The 17,695-nt window shown below is 35.6% G+C and overlaps 1 protein-coding gene across 1 annotated transcript; it reads right to left on the bottom strand.

The window, feature by feature from the left end:
* Positions 1-920: 920 nt before the first annotated feature.
* LOC121234509 (11-beta-hydroxysteroid dehydrogenase A-like) lies at positions 921-2,869 on the bottom strand. The gene is made up of 6 exons (XM_041130460.1): positions 2,669-2,869; positions 2,333-2,525; positions 2,152-2,237; positions 1,607-1,738; positions 1,323-1,487; positions 921-1,217 (listed from the first exon to the last, which is right to left on the bottom strand). Exons 1-6 carry the CDS (start codon positions 2,849-2,851, stop codon positions 921-923), a joined length of 1,056 nt encoding a protein of 351 aa, XP_040986394.1. The 5' UTR covers positions 2,852-2,869.
* Between the last annotated feature and the right edge of the window lie 14,826 nt (positions 2,870-17,695).

The raw sequence follows: 17,695 nt of genomic DNA on the forward strand, positions 1-17,695 counted from the left end.
GTGGCATCATCTTGCTGGAGTGCTTCAAGTTCTAGTTCTGTAATATTATGATTAGTTGAAACCAATGAATAATGTGTACTTTTTTAATAACGAATAAATATTCAAATTATAATTAGAATTAAAATAAATGAAAATGTCAAAATCAATATTTTAATAGAATAATGATAAAGTTGGAGAGCCTGTTATTTAGTATTATTGAAAAGTGGCTAATTAAATTTATAAAAGTGAATTATCTAATTAAATTTTAACCAAACTTTATTAAGTCTACTACTAATGCTCGTCATTAGGAGTTTTTAGTAAGAAGAATCTTTATCGTACGTCTTTGAGACATTGAGGACATTTTCTCCGAGGCATATATAGTTCTTCAATAAATGACTTTGTAAATCAGTTTTTTTTTTTTTTTTTCCTCTCTCTCTCTTTACTAAACGCCTCAAAGCATGACATGTATATATTAGTCCCTGTCGCCCTCATTGGATGCTAGAACTCACGTACTTTCAATGGTGAAATTGTTGGTCAAGACTCGAGAGACACGTTACAGTACAATTTGTTATTGATAAGGCAAGTCAATCTTCAGAAAAAGATGAAGCTGATTGCAACAAAAGAAAGGAAGGACCACATGGCACATTATATGAGGAATACAACACACCTCTCTATCTCATCCTGTGAGATAGAATTTCTCAAAATTCTTCACCAAGTACCGCAGACAATCGGCCTCGAAAAGTGAAAACAGAAATTGAACTAATAATACATGAGTCTACATCAGAATTATGTTCTAAGGACGATATCTTTGTTGCCTGATGCCTGACAAATCCCATAGTCTTTTAGTTTTAAAGCTAACATACGTAGAGAGACTATATATATATATATATATATACACGTACACACTGCACCATGACCTCTAACTAATGTGAACTTTGGTCCTATCCAGTAGCGGCCTTGAGCTCGGGGAATTGAACAGATTCTGGGTATATATATTTCTTTAGTCCAGTTAAATCGAGGAGCCTCTTGCTAGGTGTGTCTCTTTCCGAATCTGATCCAGGTCTGGTGAGTAGCAACTGGTTACACCACTCCAGTATCTCAGGGCAAAACACCTTCCAGAAATATGTCACCCTCATCCAAGCTGGTTCTGTCAAGTATTTCTCTCCACGGCAGGCACCGTCCACAATTGCTTTGGCGCACTTTCCAACGGGCTCTATTGGCATTATACTCACTAAAATCTGGTACCAATTGCATTAATTGAGTTAAATATATATTTATTATCCAAACCGCTTGCAATAACATGCATGACCATTATGCTGCAGATAGAATGCCGAGAAGCTTACATCTCTCATTTCTGGATCAAGTACCATCTGGCCTTCCTCTGATAGGAACTTCCCTTGTGTCATTTCTGACTCGATCAACCCTGGAGTCACAATTGTTATGCCGATGTCTCCCCCAAGTTCAACTCTCAGTGTCTCGAAGAAGCTTAGGACTGCTGCTTTGCTTGCCTGGGTTGATGTTAATCACAATGCAGTAAGAAAAATCAGTAAAGAATATGGAAAGAAAAAAAGAGGGGGAATTAATAGTACTGAGTAAAGGATGCCGGCGAGATTAATTTCTTAATTACAGTATAGAAGCTTAGTCTTGGTGCTGGTAACCATGCTGCAGAGGAAGCAATCGTTACAATCTTCCCTTTACTCCTTTTAAGGTGTGGAACGGCGAAATAGGTGGCATATACTGCACCCCAGAAGTTTACATCCTGACAAAAACATAGCACACATGAAATTGTGGACACAATTTATAAGTATCCTTTAGATTTTTGTTGTGGTTAATATCATTTCGTATGTCCATCTCTCTTACTTAAATTTGAGACCTCGAACACTGGACAAGAATTTGAAAGTATTTTTGTCATGATCCTAGGTATACATTTTCTGCTAAAGGCCGGATACATTAAAAACTAATTCAATAGGTACGTGCAATGAATGTCAACGAAGTATTTCCAGGAAATTGCATCCGAATTTCAGTTTTGATCTTGCTAATCTCATTCAATATAACTTGGGTCGCAGTCTTTTACGATTTTTTTTTTTCTTTCACATAAGAAAATTAATTAAGTCTAATTAGGTATATAAAAATGATAGAGAAGAGAGTCATGTCGAGAATCTACATAATTACCATAGCTGGCCGAAGATTAGTTATATCGGGGGCCTGCTCAAAGATGCAGACCGGAGTTATTCCGGCATTGTTTACCAGATGATCTACTGCTATGAAAATTCACAGAATATTATTTTCAAAATATCTCAAATAGAAAAACAAATTAAAAAGGTAGTACCATTTTCGTTTAATTTTTGCTTACACTGCCCAAAGTGCTCGGCTGTTTCATCAACAAAGCGCTTACAATCTTCAACCTTAGAGACATCTGCAGGGATGACGATAACTTCAGGGGAGCCAAGCTGATAGGCCGTGCTGGCGACTTCTCTGAGACGGTTCTCTCTTCTTGCTATGAGGGCTAGAAAAGCTCCTCTCCTTGCATACTCGTACGCAAGATGCTTCAAAACCACAATATATTAATTACATATATATATACACACACACACACACAAATATATAAAAGAATGTGATTAAAAAAGAAGAAGAAGACGAAGAAAATATTGAGGTATTAAACGACTTGGGGATATAGCTTGGTGCAAACCTCTCCAATTCCAGAGGATGCCCCGGTGATGAGTATAACTTTTCCGGCCACATCTTCACTGAATATGGATTTTATGGTGGAGATGAGAAGCTTGAAGAACAGATAGGTTGGTAGAAAGAAGAGTAACATGGTTAGGCCTAGGGGAGGGACTATAATGTTCATCAGTTTGTGAATGAGATCCATGGCTTCTAGCTTGATTATCTGCAAATAATGTGATCAGAGAGAGGAGTTTCAAGTGATTTATATATATATATATATATATATATATATTTGATTTTCTACATATATGCATGGAAGTGAAAGTCGGTTGTTTGCAACGTAAGGACATAGCGGTTGGAGAGGAAACAACACGTAGACTTTGTGTAGAGCTTTTGATAGCAAAAAAACAAAAGTGCTTTGAGCAATCCGCCAAGGACCTGACCATGTGTCTCTGATTGGGACTGCATGGAGTTGCAAGAAATCCTCTTGGCGAGCGTAACATACCGATTCTGGCCGATGAGTTCCCACAAGTCCTCGATCAAAAGTTTAATTAATCATTAAAAGAAATACAATTATAAATATAGAATCAGTGTAAAAATTAGAATATATTTCTTTATAAAAATTGGAAAAAAAAAAAATGGAATTAAGTGGCCTTGGTCTGGCCCAAGACAGACAGTAGTGGCTTGAGATCATGACCGACCCATCTCATTTAGATCGAGCGGCTTGAGAATCAGGAACTTGTATTTAAATTTAATCACATTTAGACGTAGAATTCTTCATTAAAAATTGAAAAATCAAGTACTTTTGTTAAAACTAACAATACTTAATTAATTAAATTCTTAACAAACAAATCATCAAATCGATCTCACCTTCTTTATAAAAGCTTTTGCCGGTTTCTAGTTTATCTTATTTTCAGGTACTAGTTATCAAAACATGCAGCATTTTGATCTGAGATGTATGTTTATGCTTGCTAACGGTGGCTGGCCGGATTAATAAAAGGAAAATGTTACTGTGGTTTTCTCTCATTTTGATATCTCGAATATTTTATTTTATTTTTTAATTTTTTTATTTAATAATTAAAGAAGTAATTATTAATAAATTAATGTATTTTTTAAATATTTAAATAGATTCAAAAAATACTTAAAAAAAAAAAAAGTGCAGCGCGCATATTGGGCGGCAAGCATTGTCCTAATATAAATTTGTTTTATGGAAGTCTCTTTATTAAAGTCTGCGTTATTTATACGTACAGCTAATTTAACTATCTTTTTTTCTTGAGAAAAAAAAAAAAAAGTCACTTGTGGTGTTACTGCTTTTTATATATGTTCCTTCAGCATGCAGGAGGTACTGTTGCTGCTTTTGAATTTTAGGTTTGCTTCTCACTTTTGAATTAATTCACGCCTCTTCTTTCATAATTGCTCGACTTTTCATGTTTGAAGCAAGTGTCTCAACTCACAAGTTACAGAAAGTAATTTGAAACTACCGATCTTCATTACAGAAAGATTAATCAGTGTTATAATTGGCCAAATATCTTTCAATTGAATCATTTTAAGCCGCGAGGACTTCTCCCTCTTAGGCAATATCACCGTCCTAATTTCATATTAAACTCAGGATATTACGTTAATCATTTTCTTTCCTAGTCCCAATTAGCAGTCATATCTACAGGGATCATACTATAATTTTAAGGTGCCGTTTCGATAGTGAGATGAGACGAGCGACCCATCGAATGGTATCCCTTTATAAAATTAGAATAAGAGGAGGCCAGCCGTAAGTGCATGCATGTATATGCTCCTCTATTAAAGTGTATAATCAAGTACATAATTTTGAACTTATCCTCTGTTCAAGCTTGAATTCTCATTTCATTTTGAATGCAGTACTTGAGATTATAGATTACTAGAATGCATGGCTTAGTCAATCGAATATGCAAGTACTCGTTTGCTTAAAAAGCATGTCAATATTCTTCACTACTATAGAGGAGAAGTCTAGCTTCAAGCCTCCTCTCTTTATTCACTCTTGCAATGTAATCATCAGCCCTTTTGCTCAGTTCCTGCGCTGGCAAAGCAAAGTGAATATTGTTTCCATCTATATGATCATGGCTTTGTACAGCCCAATTCATGATTGCTTCAGCGTCCTCTCCATCTTTACCATTAATCATCTTCACATTTACCACATCATAGTTCTCTATTTTTATCTCTGATCTCTTGACTTCAGTGGTTGAAGAACTTTGAAGGCTCCTTGTACTGTTAAGTACATACTCATCATACAAAACATCAATAGATGGAGAAGTAGTGTTTGAAGAAAAGAGTTTGGATTGTCCTATAAGTAGGGCAACAACGATGAGATTGCCTAGTATGAACACAAACATGTAGCTGAAGAGGATCGAAGCGATTTCTCTGAGGGAGACAGAGAGAAAGACCTTCATGGATGAAGAAAGGTAGGGAAACCAAAAAGGGCTGGAACAAAATAGGCTAAAAGTTAATACTGTCAAGGAATACGCGGGGAAAAGATTGTTTAGAAGCTGAAGCCTCTTCTGGTTGTTGAAGGCTCTGATCTTTTCTATCTTGATAGAAGCCATTGTAGAAGTAATTTATACGAATTCAAGACGAAAGGGGCGCTATATACCTGGCCGGCCGGGTTAAATTAAGATAGGTTTAGAGGGAATTTTGGCGAAGAGTTATATATTGGACCAATACTATAAGGGAACTTGGAGGATTTCCATCTGCCTGAACGTGGAGCATCACAAACACAGGGTTATATAGCGAGGGAAACGGGGTTATTTTGGTAACATTCATCACGTGATACTTTATTTCTATATTTTATGGGGTTACTTTTAGAAAAGCAATGGCTCCACGAGAGATTTAGACGTGTTTATTGGCTACTTTTGATTTGGAATTACTTGTGCTTTCCACTACTTGAACATTTTGATTCATTTGTTGTTACAAATTCTAGAATCACTCTAATTGGGTGGTAATTAAGTAGAAGTGTGAAACGCGGTGTGTGAAGATACATTGACATGGTAAAATTTACATCGTGAGAACTTCTAGAGAGAGTCAATATAATGGATCGAGAACTACGATTTAATTCCCTCTAAAAATATTTTCACCACAAATGAATTACAAAAAAATAAATTCATAAATTGACATAACTTGATGTAGTATGTCAAATTGTACATAAAGTTATTTTTATTTTAAAAGTAAATCTAACAGATCAACACATGATAAGCAACTCATCATACTTCTCCCTTCCTCTCTCCCACTTTTAAACCAGATTACTCACTCTCTTTAATTCGCTCCTTGTCCTCATAATTTTCCTCCTTTTTTCCAAGTTTTTTTTTTCCTTAAATATTCATTAAATCTGCTAATTACGGCACTGGAGGCTAGATCACCTAAGATTTTAAGTCCCATGCATCAACCATCCATTTCCAATAGCGGTGAGTGGTTACCATGTGTATCACCCTGCACCAGTACCAGTTTGTTGTGTACGCGTTCTAGGCATTTTCTAGCTATTTATCACTTTTTTAGCCATTATTAGATCATGATCTCTTCTCTTTTTTTCTCATTTCTCTATTTTCCTCGGTCCTCCTCCCTTTTAGCAAGAAAAGAAAGTACCAATTCGCCACCTTCCGGTGACCAGCGCTTCAATCCACCATGTGCTCTCTTATTGGTTTTGCTGACTGTTAATCCATCGTTCAACACTACTACTTTTCCACACGGCCAATGAGTGTCGCCCTTATGCCACCACCGATGCATGCTAGCTTGTGGGGCCCACATGTTGTCTATCATATGGCATCCACTACAAGAAAATTATTTATTTGTGATCAGTTAATTCCAGCGAAATGTCTATTTACAGTCAAAATGAGTCTATTTTGGTCACAAATGGTCTTTTCGCCACAATTAAATGACCATAAAAGTCTATTTTTCTTGTAGTGATATCTTAATCAATACGACTCTTAATTTCTCTATTACAGAAAATATTATTTGTTCTCCCTTTTATCGGAAGTAAATATTCATTTTTGTTTTCCTTTTGTAAGTATCTATATATTAGATTAGAGTGTGTATATATACATATATATATATATATATATAATTTATATTTTTTCATTAGTTCAAACTTTAAAGATAAATAGCGATTTCATATGATATAAAATTAAAGTAGAGATATTAAATCTGAATCGTGACTCTACACTCAATATAGTTTAATATTAAACTTTTGATATAATATAAATGATATAATTTATATTTCTGTTGGGATAATAAGCAGCGATTTTGCAATTTCTTGGCTTTGTTTGCTCTTTTCTATTTTTATTTGTATCCAGTACTATATGTTGTAATGAGTGTTTTTTATGATTTCCAATCCCTCTTTTTATATTTATATTTTTAATTTAATGCAATATTGCTGGTCATAAAAAGAAAAGGAAAAAGAAATAGTTGAAATTTGCTTCACTGTTGTTACGTACACGCATGATCGTCTGGTGTCGCTCGGGCCCAGATCGAGGGTATTTCCTGCAATTCAAACATTAATATGTTAATTATATGATCTTAAGGCTTACACAACGCCCATAAGAAAAGAGTTGGCCGATGGATCCACTAAAAAAGCATCTCATGTATCGACTTTAATTACTTTATTACTTTTTGTGGTGTTCAATCGAAGAGAAAATGGGGGCTCTGTTAGAGGATGATCAGTTGCTTAGCTTTTCCTTTAATAATTCTACCTGGAAAAGGTACATTTCTTATCAAGTGGAACAACAACAACAAAAAAAAAAAAGACAAAAGATCAGATCGAGGCTATATAATGAGAGGCATGGGGCCGTGTCATCATCAGAATTAATGGAACTAGCTAGTTATACGTACATATTCGACCGATCGGCCTGGCAGCAAAGGAAATGGCTTGCTGCAGTACTGGTTTAATTCATGCATGGTTCAGTACTATATATATAGATATATATATATTTATATATATATATATATATATCCCAATAGCATGCATTGGGAAAATTAATTACATGTTTAATTTCTAATTGATTGCTCGATCGATCTACACACTATTTTTTTTTTTTTTTTTTTATAAAACATAGACGTCATTTTATTTCATAAAAAAGTTATATCTATGATTCAAATTACAAATTAAACTAACTTTTATTGTAAGTTTCTCCGTCCACGCTAATTAAATTAAAGTTGATTAGCATTATTAGTTTTTTTAATTTCAGATATTGCCACTTTAAGGAAATATATAGCAAAATTAACCAATTCCTACTTTTTGATTTCAGATCTTGCAAATCAGTCAATACGATGTAGACTGCAAAATCATATAAGTGAAGGGTACCTTCACAATAATTTTGCAGTCTCGATCAGTACGCAACTTCTATCATGTACGTTCACATCACTGCCTCATTATCATCAGTAGACTACTCATGCTATAACATGCAATTTTCACAGTTATTGAAACGGTAAGGTTCTGTGAGAATAAAAAGAAAAGCAAGAAGAAGAGGAGGAGGAAGGATTGCCAAGAGTGAAAATTGATGAAAATATGCTATTGTCTTTCATTCATGCCGTATATATATACTTTACAAGGTCTTGCTTAGGAGTGTAACTGGTCCGATCCGGTCTGATTTTAGATAACATTTAGGACCGAACCGGTATGTACCGATTTTATATTTTTCAAAACCGATTACGCTCCGGTTATCATCCTAAATCGATACCTTTGGTTTTACCGATTTTCGGTCCAGTCCAATCCCCTTTTTCAGTTTTTTAAAAATGTAAAAAATATATAATAAAATGTTACTTCTTATTATAAAATGTTATTAATAATTTAATAGATATATTATGTTTAAAGCATATGATCAATTAAAATTTCATCTTTAAGATTAAGTTTTTATTTTATAAATTATAATAACATTATCTTATATATAATTATATTAATAACATATAATCAAATAAATTACAAATGTTCATATTTAAGATTGTCATTTTATGTTACAATTTATAAATTATAATATGAAATTATTTCATATATGATATATAATTATATATAAAAATTTAATATATAATTAAAATTTATATATATAAATATTTTGTATAATATATATAAATATTTTGTATAATATATAAAATTAATTTTTATATTTCTATTTTTTCCAACCGGTCCGATTCGGTTCCATCTGGACCGGATTTTCGGTTTTCCGGTTTAAATTTACATCCCTATTCCTGCTATCTATATATAGCAAGTAATCTAACAAATTAACAGACTAGGAATAAGAATATTTGTACAATTCACTAACTAATCTTGTAAATACAACAAAGTACATAACACCTCATCCATTTGAGGGACTTTCTAGTAATCTATTTACAATGGAATCTTCACTTGTTGGTGTTGAATGCAATGACAGCTGCTACAACACTGGTGCAGTGTTGTTACCACGAGTGAGAGTGATCATTATGATCCTGCAGTTCTAAGGTAGTTGAAGGTGGTGATGCATACTGCTCCAATACCCTCCCGCAAGATAAATAATAGAAATTTACTATTTCTATCTTGGAGAGGTGTAAGTATAGAAGATAAGAGGGCAAGGGTTTTGTAAATATGTCAACAAGTTGAGAATTTGTTGGAATATGAGCGGTCTCGATGCTGCCTTCAAGGATTTTGTCAATGATAAGGTGACAGTCCACTTCGATATGTTTAGTTCTCTCATGAAAAACAGGGTTAGCTGCTATATGAATTGCAGCTTGATTGTCACAATATAGGTCAACAGCTTGTGGATGAGGTATAGAGAGGTCAGAGAAGAGTTGTCTAAGCCAAGTAAATTCTGTGAAGATGGAGGCCATGGCACAATATTCTGCCTCAACAGAAGATCTAGATACAACGGTTTGTTTCTTAGATTTCCAAGAGATGAGGGAGTGGCCTAAGAAGATGTAATAGCCAATGACAGATTTTCTTGTGTCAGGGCAAGATGCCCAATCTAAGTCACAATATCCTTTAAGTTGGATTGAAGATGTTGAAGATAAAAAAATGCCTTGGCCAGGAGCATTTTTAATGTATTTGAGAGTTTTGTAAGTTGTTGCAAGATGAGTGGAAGTGGGATGATCTAAAAACTGACTAAGAACATGAGTGGGGTAGCAGATATCTGGTCTAGTTAATGTGAGGTATAGCAATTTGCCTATGAGGCGCTTATAAACAGTGGAATCAAGTATAGGAAGGCCAGAGGACTTGCTAAGTTTGTGATTTTGATCCATTGGGATTTTTAAAGGTTTGGAGACTAAATGTCCAGAATCTGCAAGGATGTCTAATGTATATTTTCTTTGGCAAAGATGCATACCAGATGCTGATCTTGCAACCTCAATGCCAACAAAATATCTTGAAAGCCCAAGGTCTTTGATTTTAAAATGGTGATTGAGAAAAGCTTTGAGAATAGAAATAGAATGAAGGGAATTACTAGCCACAACTATGTCATCCGCATAGACTAGAAGGGCTGTGAAAATGTCACCATTAATACAAGTAAAGAGGCTATAATTTGCCTTAGATTGAATGAAGCCAAAATGAATGAGAGAGCGAGAAAACTTGTCATACCATTGGCATGAAGCTTGTTTAAGGCCATAAAGACTTTTGATCAGTTTGCATACCTGATTGGGAGAGCCTTTGTGATAGCCAAGAGGTCTTTTCATATAAATTTCTTCTTGGAGGTCATCATGGAGGAAGGCATTATTTCAAATGAGGTAAGGAAGTGGAAATGAGTGCTTTCAAAGTATACTTGGTGGAGTTGACAGATTTATATATGTGAAATCTAGGGAATTCCTTTTGTCTAAGGTCTCTTATCATAGATCTGGTGATGATATGTGGATTTTCTGTAAGACTGATAAGGCTTCAATTAAACGTGATTTACTAGGCACTAATGGATTTTCTAAGTTGCTATAAGGTGGACTTTGTGGTGTTGGCTCAAGAGTAGGTGAATGAGAGTGTGGGACTAAGCGTTCAGTTGAAGGTGTCTAATGAGTTTGAGTGAAGAGAGGCAGTAGTAGATGATGGTAAGGCTTCTGCTGGAAAATAATTAGTTGCAGAGCGACCATTGATTCAATAAGAATGTGAGGCTAAGATCACAATGCCTAAGGCAGTGTACTAATCTCGAACAAAGTCGATTAAAGTGTCTTTAGCTTGTATAGGAAACACTTGTTCATCAAACACAAGATGTGTAGAGATATAGACCTCGTTGGTTCATAGTCAAGCATATGTATCCCTTCTGATTAGAGTTGTAACCAAGGAAACAACCAAGAATATTTGATAAAATCATCAATAAATATGGCATAAAGTTTGCTTCCACTTATTGAGACAATTGGAGATGTCCAACCATAATGATCATTATGGATTAACTCCAGAGGTAAACTAGAGATTCTACTAGATCACTTGGGAAAGGGAAGTTGTTTTCTTTTTCCTAACTGGCAAGGTATACATGTAGTTGAGTTGGAGTCTTTGTGTGATACTAGAAGTTGCTAGTTTCTAAGCTCATGGTGCAAGATCTGAGAGCTTGGATGGCCTAGTCTTCTGAGCTAGATGTTAGTAGAGGTTTTGACTCCAATTAGGGCTACGTATGCTCTACCTTTATTCTTGGCAAGCTTATATAACTTCACAAAATAACGACCACCCTTACTTGGCCCTTGTAGAAGAATCGCCCCTGTTCGGTTTGGACAATGAAATATGTTCTTCGATAAGGTTGCTACAAGATGAGGTTATTCAACTTTGTTGTAATATGGTTTGTAGCTCAACTGTCTACTAACCATTCATCATCATCATGTAATGTATTTGATTGAGACACTATGGTTGCAAGTTCACTTGGAGGATGTCTGCCTTGATATGCAAAGTCCATTTTATTGAAGGAATCTAGGGCATGGTGGTTATTTTTGCCATATATCTGGCAAGGAGTTTTGTTAGTGCTTGATGCATTATTTGGAATAGGAGGATTTTTGTTAGGAATTTAGACCTACCAAATTCACCCCCAGAATCCACTTTTTGGTGAAATATGAAGAAAACTAGAGAAATAATAACAACACAATAATTTATGTGGAAATTCTCAAAAACATGAGAAAAATACCAGACCCAGAGAAGAAAATACACTATGTGAAAAATTATTACAATCACACAATTTTTCTTCTCACCCCAAATAACACCCACAAAGCTTTCTCACTAGTAAAACTTTAACTCTTACCTCTTTCCTTTTTACAAGAAAAGGCTAATAAAGGATTTTTCTTATAGTCACAAGTTACTAATTAAGCTTATGACTTGGTGTGATTAACTAGGAGGCTAAACCTCCTTTTTATAGGCCATGGGGCCTCCTCCTTATTTTTCTCCCACCGATGTGGGACTCCAAAGGAGCATAAACCCAACAATCTCCACCTTGCGACTTTGGCCGATCCCATAGCCACGCTTCACCGCAATGAAGATCTTCATAACTTCTGCTATCATGCTCCACCATAAAAGCATACCCACTCAGAATAAATCAATTCCAAGCATTTCAATTTCGGCCTATGTCGAAAATAACCTTGCTGAAAAATTATGGTGCAACTTCCACGTTTGGCTTTCCTGGAAGTTCATCAGCCATCGATATAAATTTCCACCACACACTCTGCATTAATGTCAATCCAATGCCTGTGTGCAAACTTGTGAACCCACTAACATTAACACATCCTCTATCATGGCAACTTTGAGAATTAGCGGCATGCCATGAGGATGTACATGTCCCTTTAACAGACATCGTCTTCCATGGAGAGAGACGCAGCGTTAGTTTCATTATCAGTATCTCCATTTACTGACTTGGAGCCACTTGCCGAACCTGCTCCTGCTCTTGGACAATTTTTCTTGACGTGCCCAGATTGTCCACACCCCCAGCGGACTACTTTCATCTTTATAGAGTTCTTCTTCTTCCCATTACCAGCTATTACCAATGCTAAGTTCCCAGGTGGACCATTTCTTCCACCACCTAGTCTTCTCTCTTCAGAAAAGAGTTTACTGGTAACCTCTAAAAAAATTATTTTCTCCTTCCTATGTATCAAAATAGGCTTCGTATGCTCATAGGAAGGTGGAAGAGACCAGATGAGTCTCAAGGCTTGATCCTCATCATCAATTTTAACTCCAATAGATTCTAGCTCAGAGACAATGTCATTGAGAACACATAAATGATCTGAAATAGTTGTACCTTCACTCATATGTAGTGTATAAAATTGCTCCTTCAGGTACACCCGATTTGAGACGCCTTTCGTCTGATACAACTCTTCGAGCTTTTCCCAGAGTTCCTTTGCCGTAGATATTCCATGCACATTTGCAAGAACATTCTTGGCCAGACACAGACGTATCGCACTTGCTGCTCTCAAATCCAGATCCTCCCAATCTTCATCGCTCATTACAGATCTGCTCTTTGTTTCATCAGTCACGCTAGTATCACTGCTAACTTCAGGGATTGGTCTGCCCTTCAACGCCTTGTGTAATCCTGATTGAATCAAAATATCATTGACTTGAACTTGCCACAAGCCAAAATTGATTCTCCCATCAAATTTCTCCACCTCATATCTGATAGAATTTGAAGCCTTACTTCCTGACATTGCTTCGATAAATTTTTACCGTAGAAATGAATAGTACTCACTAAGTAAGTTCCCAGGAAAGATTATTCTTTACTAGACAGAACTTCAAGGTTCCCAGGAAAGATTGGAGGGTCACACTGGACCACTTAAATACCAATCTCCTAGACAGAACCTTATTAGACTGTACGTATTCACACTACCACACCAAAGCTCCACCCACCAAAAAAAACCTAGTGGCTCTGATACCACTTGTTAGGAATTTAGACCTACCAAATTCACCCCCAGGATCCACTTTTTGGTGAAATATGAAGAAAACTAGAGAAATAATAACAACACAAGAATTTAAGTGGAAACTCCCAAAAATAGGAGAAAAACTACCAGACCCAGAGAAGAAAATACATTATGTGAAAAATTATTACAATCACACAATTTTTCTCCTCACCCCAAATAACACCCACAAAGCTTTCCCACTAGTAAAACTTTAACTCTCACCTCTTTCCTTTTTACAAGTAAAGGCTGATAGATGACTTTTCTTAGAGTCACAAGTTACTAATTAAGCTTATGACTTGGTGTGATTAACTAGGAAGCTAAACCTCCTTTTTATAGGCCATGGGGTCTCCTCCTTATTTTTCTCCCACCGATGTAGGACTCCAAATGAGCATAAACCCAACAATTTTTACCTTGTGACTAATTAGGTTTAGAAGTGTAGCTTCATTTCTGGTTTGAAATTTTAGCAGTAGTGAACTTAGTTTTTCCAGGCTTTGATTTGTGATTTGGGTTGGTAGACCATGGAGAGTATAGTGTAAAGCCATTGGATTCTGATGTAGCAAGTTTGGTTCTCCAGGAGTTATTCATAGGTCAACTCAGATTGGAACTCCTCAAATGTCATCGATGTGTCCTTGGTGGCAAAGGAGAAGAACGTAACAAAAGGATTGAATTGTGGATTCAAGGCCCCCACAATATGGAAATGAGATCTTCATCTCCAATAGGTTTCCCAAAAAGTGCCAATTGACCTACAAGGATCTTGGCTCCATGAACAAAGTCAGTATAGGTTTTGGTTCCTTGTCGCAGGGTCTGCAGCTGGCACCTTAGGTGGTTCACCTGGATTTGGAAGGTGAAGTATAAAAAGTAGACAGTGCATTTCATACTTTCCTTGAAATATTCAAACCATTCACTATTGGGACTGTCTTATCATATTGTGTAGCAATGAACCAGCTCAAAATATACAAATAATTTTTCCCCCGTATTTGATAAGCTGAGTTCAACATCATATAATCCTTTTGTCAAGGTCAGGAATGAGCTAAGATGGACAGGGCTCTGAACCATCAAGAATGCCCAAGGGTCCATTAATCCTGAGTATGGGAGTGAATTGACATACCCAGACCAAATAATAGTATCATCTACTTTCGTATAAATTGGATGAGAGATGTTGGGGATCGAAAAAGAAGGTGATGCATTGATTGAGTTGCTACTAGATCTAGCCATTGGAGAGGAAGAAAGATGAAGAGGTGTTAACCTTGTTGCTCTTGTACCATGAAAGGGATATTGTGATGGAAAGGAATATTAGCCTGGATAATGATCTTGCCATGTTGTGTTATATTTATAGACAACTTACTGAGTGTTTATATCATCTATACAAGTTGATAACCACGAGATAGAAATGTAATCCCGACTAAGATTATAGTAGAAAGATAACTCCTAACTAATAGGACATGATAAGTAACACTCATTTCTTTCTCTGATCAGCTTATCCAGCATCTATCTTCTGAACTTACCTTGATCTGTCAACAAAACTGCTTATGATAACTACTGATTTCTGGTTCCCTTAACAGTTTTCATAGGCTTGCTAATGGCGAAACTGGTCCACCATCTATTTGTGAGCTATCTTTGCAATAAAAGGCAATCTTCATACAAAATTACCCATTAGTTCACCGACACTTTGCCAACCTCGTCGATCCATCGTAGGAAGCAAAAACTAAAAAAATAAACAATCTAATCACTAGTTCCAAGGTGTAATAAATTAAACTAGTTTTATTTGCAAAACGCCAGGCCACCAACAAAATTTAATAATTGTCTACACTGCACTTCAGGATCCTAAACCAGTACTAATGCAATCAAGACTAGAAAAGTCTTTAGGATCAGTGCATTAATGTTGTTCATTATTATGGGCCAGCTTGAGCTACCCCAGTGGCCACAACATAGCCTAGCTAAGGAAATATCATTGTTTTTTTTTTTATAAGAAACAGAATTCATTCAAATGAAATGAATCAAATAAAAAGGAGTCCAAACACAATACAACAACCAAGATTACATCCAGCATCCACCAATACTCTAGCCATGATAAAGTCTAGACATTGATGCCACCATTGAACTGTATTTTCCACCAACTGAGAATGACGAGCAAGCAAGTGGGCAACTTGATTACCCTGACAACCAACAGGAAAAGCCTTATAATCCTCGAAACTTTGAAGTAGATGGTGAATTTCCACAATTATGGGGTCTTGCTTGGAAATATTAGGTTCTTAGATTTCATAGCTTTAATAATAAAAGAAGAGCCACCTTCCAATACCAAACTAAAGATACCCCAATGAAATATCAATTGTAACCCCCGAAGAACAACCAATGCTTCAATATCATTCACTTCAAACACTCACTTCCTTCCTACTCATTGCCATAATAACATCACCCTCAGCATCCCGAAGAATAACTCCAATACCAGCGGTTGAAGAAGATCTAAATAGTGCCCCATCAAAATTCAATTTAAACTTACCCTCAAGTGGGAGCTTCCAAGAAAGATCCCGCACTTCATTAACAATGAATTGAGTTGACCGAATAGAAATAAAACTATCCACATACTAAATCCAATTATCGACTATATATCTCTTAAAGAACATAATCTGAATTTTCAAAGATGCTAAGATTCCTATATTTTCAAATACCCCACAAAATAGTGAGTATATACAAAAGGAACAATAGGGATAGTAGCCTCCATTACATTCCATAACACATCCTTTATCTCCAAATCAGCTTGTAAAAACTGAAAAATCATAGGGCATCTAATTAATTCCCATACCTGTCGTGTAGCCAAACACCACTAGAAAATATGATTCCAACTCTCCATGCCTCTAATTTGCATCGATCACAGATGGCATTGGGTAAAATGTGCCTCCTCATCAAATTTAATTTTGTGAGCAAACTATATATAAAATTAGTACAAACCCGCCAAGCAAAGTTCTTTAACTTGTTTGTTAGCTTCAGGTTCCACAATTTCTTCCATAACTCTCGGTTATGTTGTGAAATAGAACTCTCAATCCTCCCTTTCAGTATTTAACAAATGCAAGGCAAAATGAGAACCTGACTTCACCATGTACACACCACTTCTATTTTTGCTCCAAACAAGCTGGTCATTTGATCTTAAAATCAAAGGAATCTAGATTATCTTGTCAGCCATATATGTAGGAAAAAACAAAACAGATTAAGCCCTCCTTCCATTTACAAGAAGCACTATCGATCAAATCACTTACATGAGTTGAATCCATCGTCAGAAATTTTTTAGCAGCAGAAAAATGTAAGAAATTCGTTGATACCCATTTTTCTTGCCAGATATTAATCGATTCCCCTTTACCAACCTGCCATGTGCACCCCTGGTTGAGAATTTCCTTTACAGCATAAAGACTTCTCCAAACATAAGATGGATTGTTACCCAAAGATGATTCCAGAAAAGTTGAGTGAGGAAAATACTTCACCTTAAAAACTTTGAACGCCTAAAAATGAGAATCATGCATTATAAGTCTCTACCCTTGTTTAGCTAATAAGGATATATCATTGTACGTGAATATCTGCTGCAGAGTTTTTTAATTTTTTTTCCAATAGAAAGAAAATAATAAAAATGAAAAAAGTATATATATATATATATATATTATATAATCCTAGCTAGTACTTTAAAGTAGGAAATCAAATGTAATTCATTTATATATATATATATATATATATATTAATATTAATCATATTTGAACTATATATGTACGATCTCTATTAATATGACATCAAATTAAATAAGGGCCGACGATTATACTTAGATCCAATCTTTTTCGAACACGAGAGGCAAGCCCGCAGTGAGTATTTGAATTTTGAATAATCCCATAACTAACGACCACAATGATTGTTAGGTCCGATGCTACTATCGATCGATTATAGTCAGTACCGGATGACCATCAATTCCTAATTTCCCATTTTGCTACAATCATGGAAAAAGGAGATTGATCTGCATGCATATATGCCCTCAAAATCAAGAGTGAAATGAAGTTAGTTTGGTGGTGCGGATGCGTGGTGGGCAACGGAGTATAGTATGATTGGATTTGGACCCTGCATCAAAGCTCAGTTAATCAACCGGCCATCCGGATGATCATGATTCATGTTCATGACAAAATATATAATCAATTATAAAGAGGAAAGAAAAATTGAAGTTACAAAAGCTAGCCTTTAATTCGAA

The sequence above is a fragment of the Juglans microcarpa x Juglans regia genome, chromosome 6D (genome assembly GCF_004785595.1).
Source record: "Juglans microcarpa x Juglans regia isolate MS1-56 chromosome 6D, Jm3101_v1.0, whole genome shotgun sequence".
NCBI lineage: Eukaryota > Viridiplantae > Streptophyta > Magnoliopsida > Fagales > Juglandaceae > Juglans > Juglans microcarpa x Juglans regia.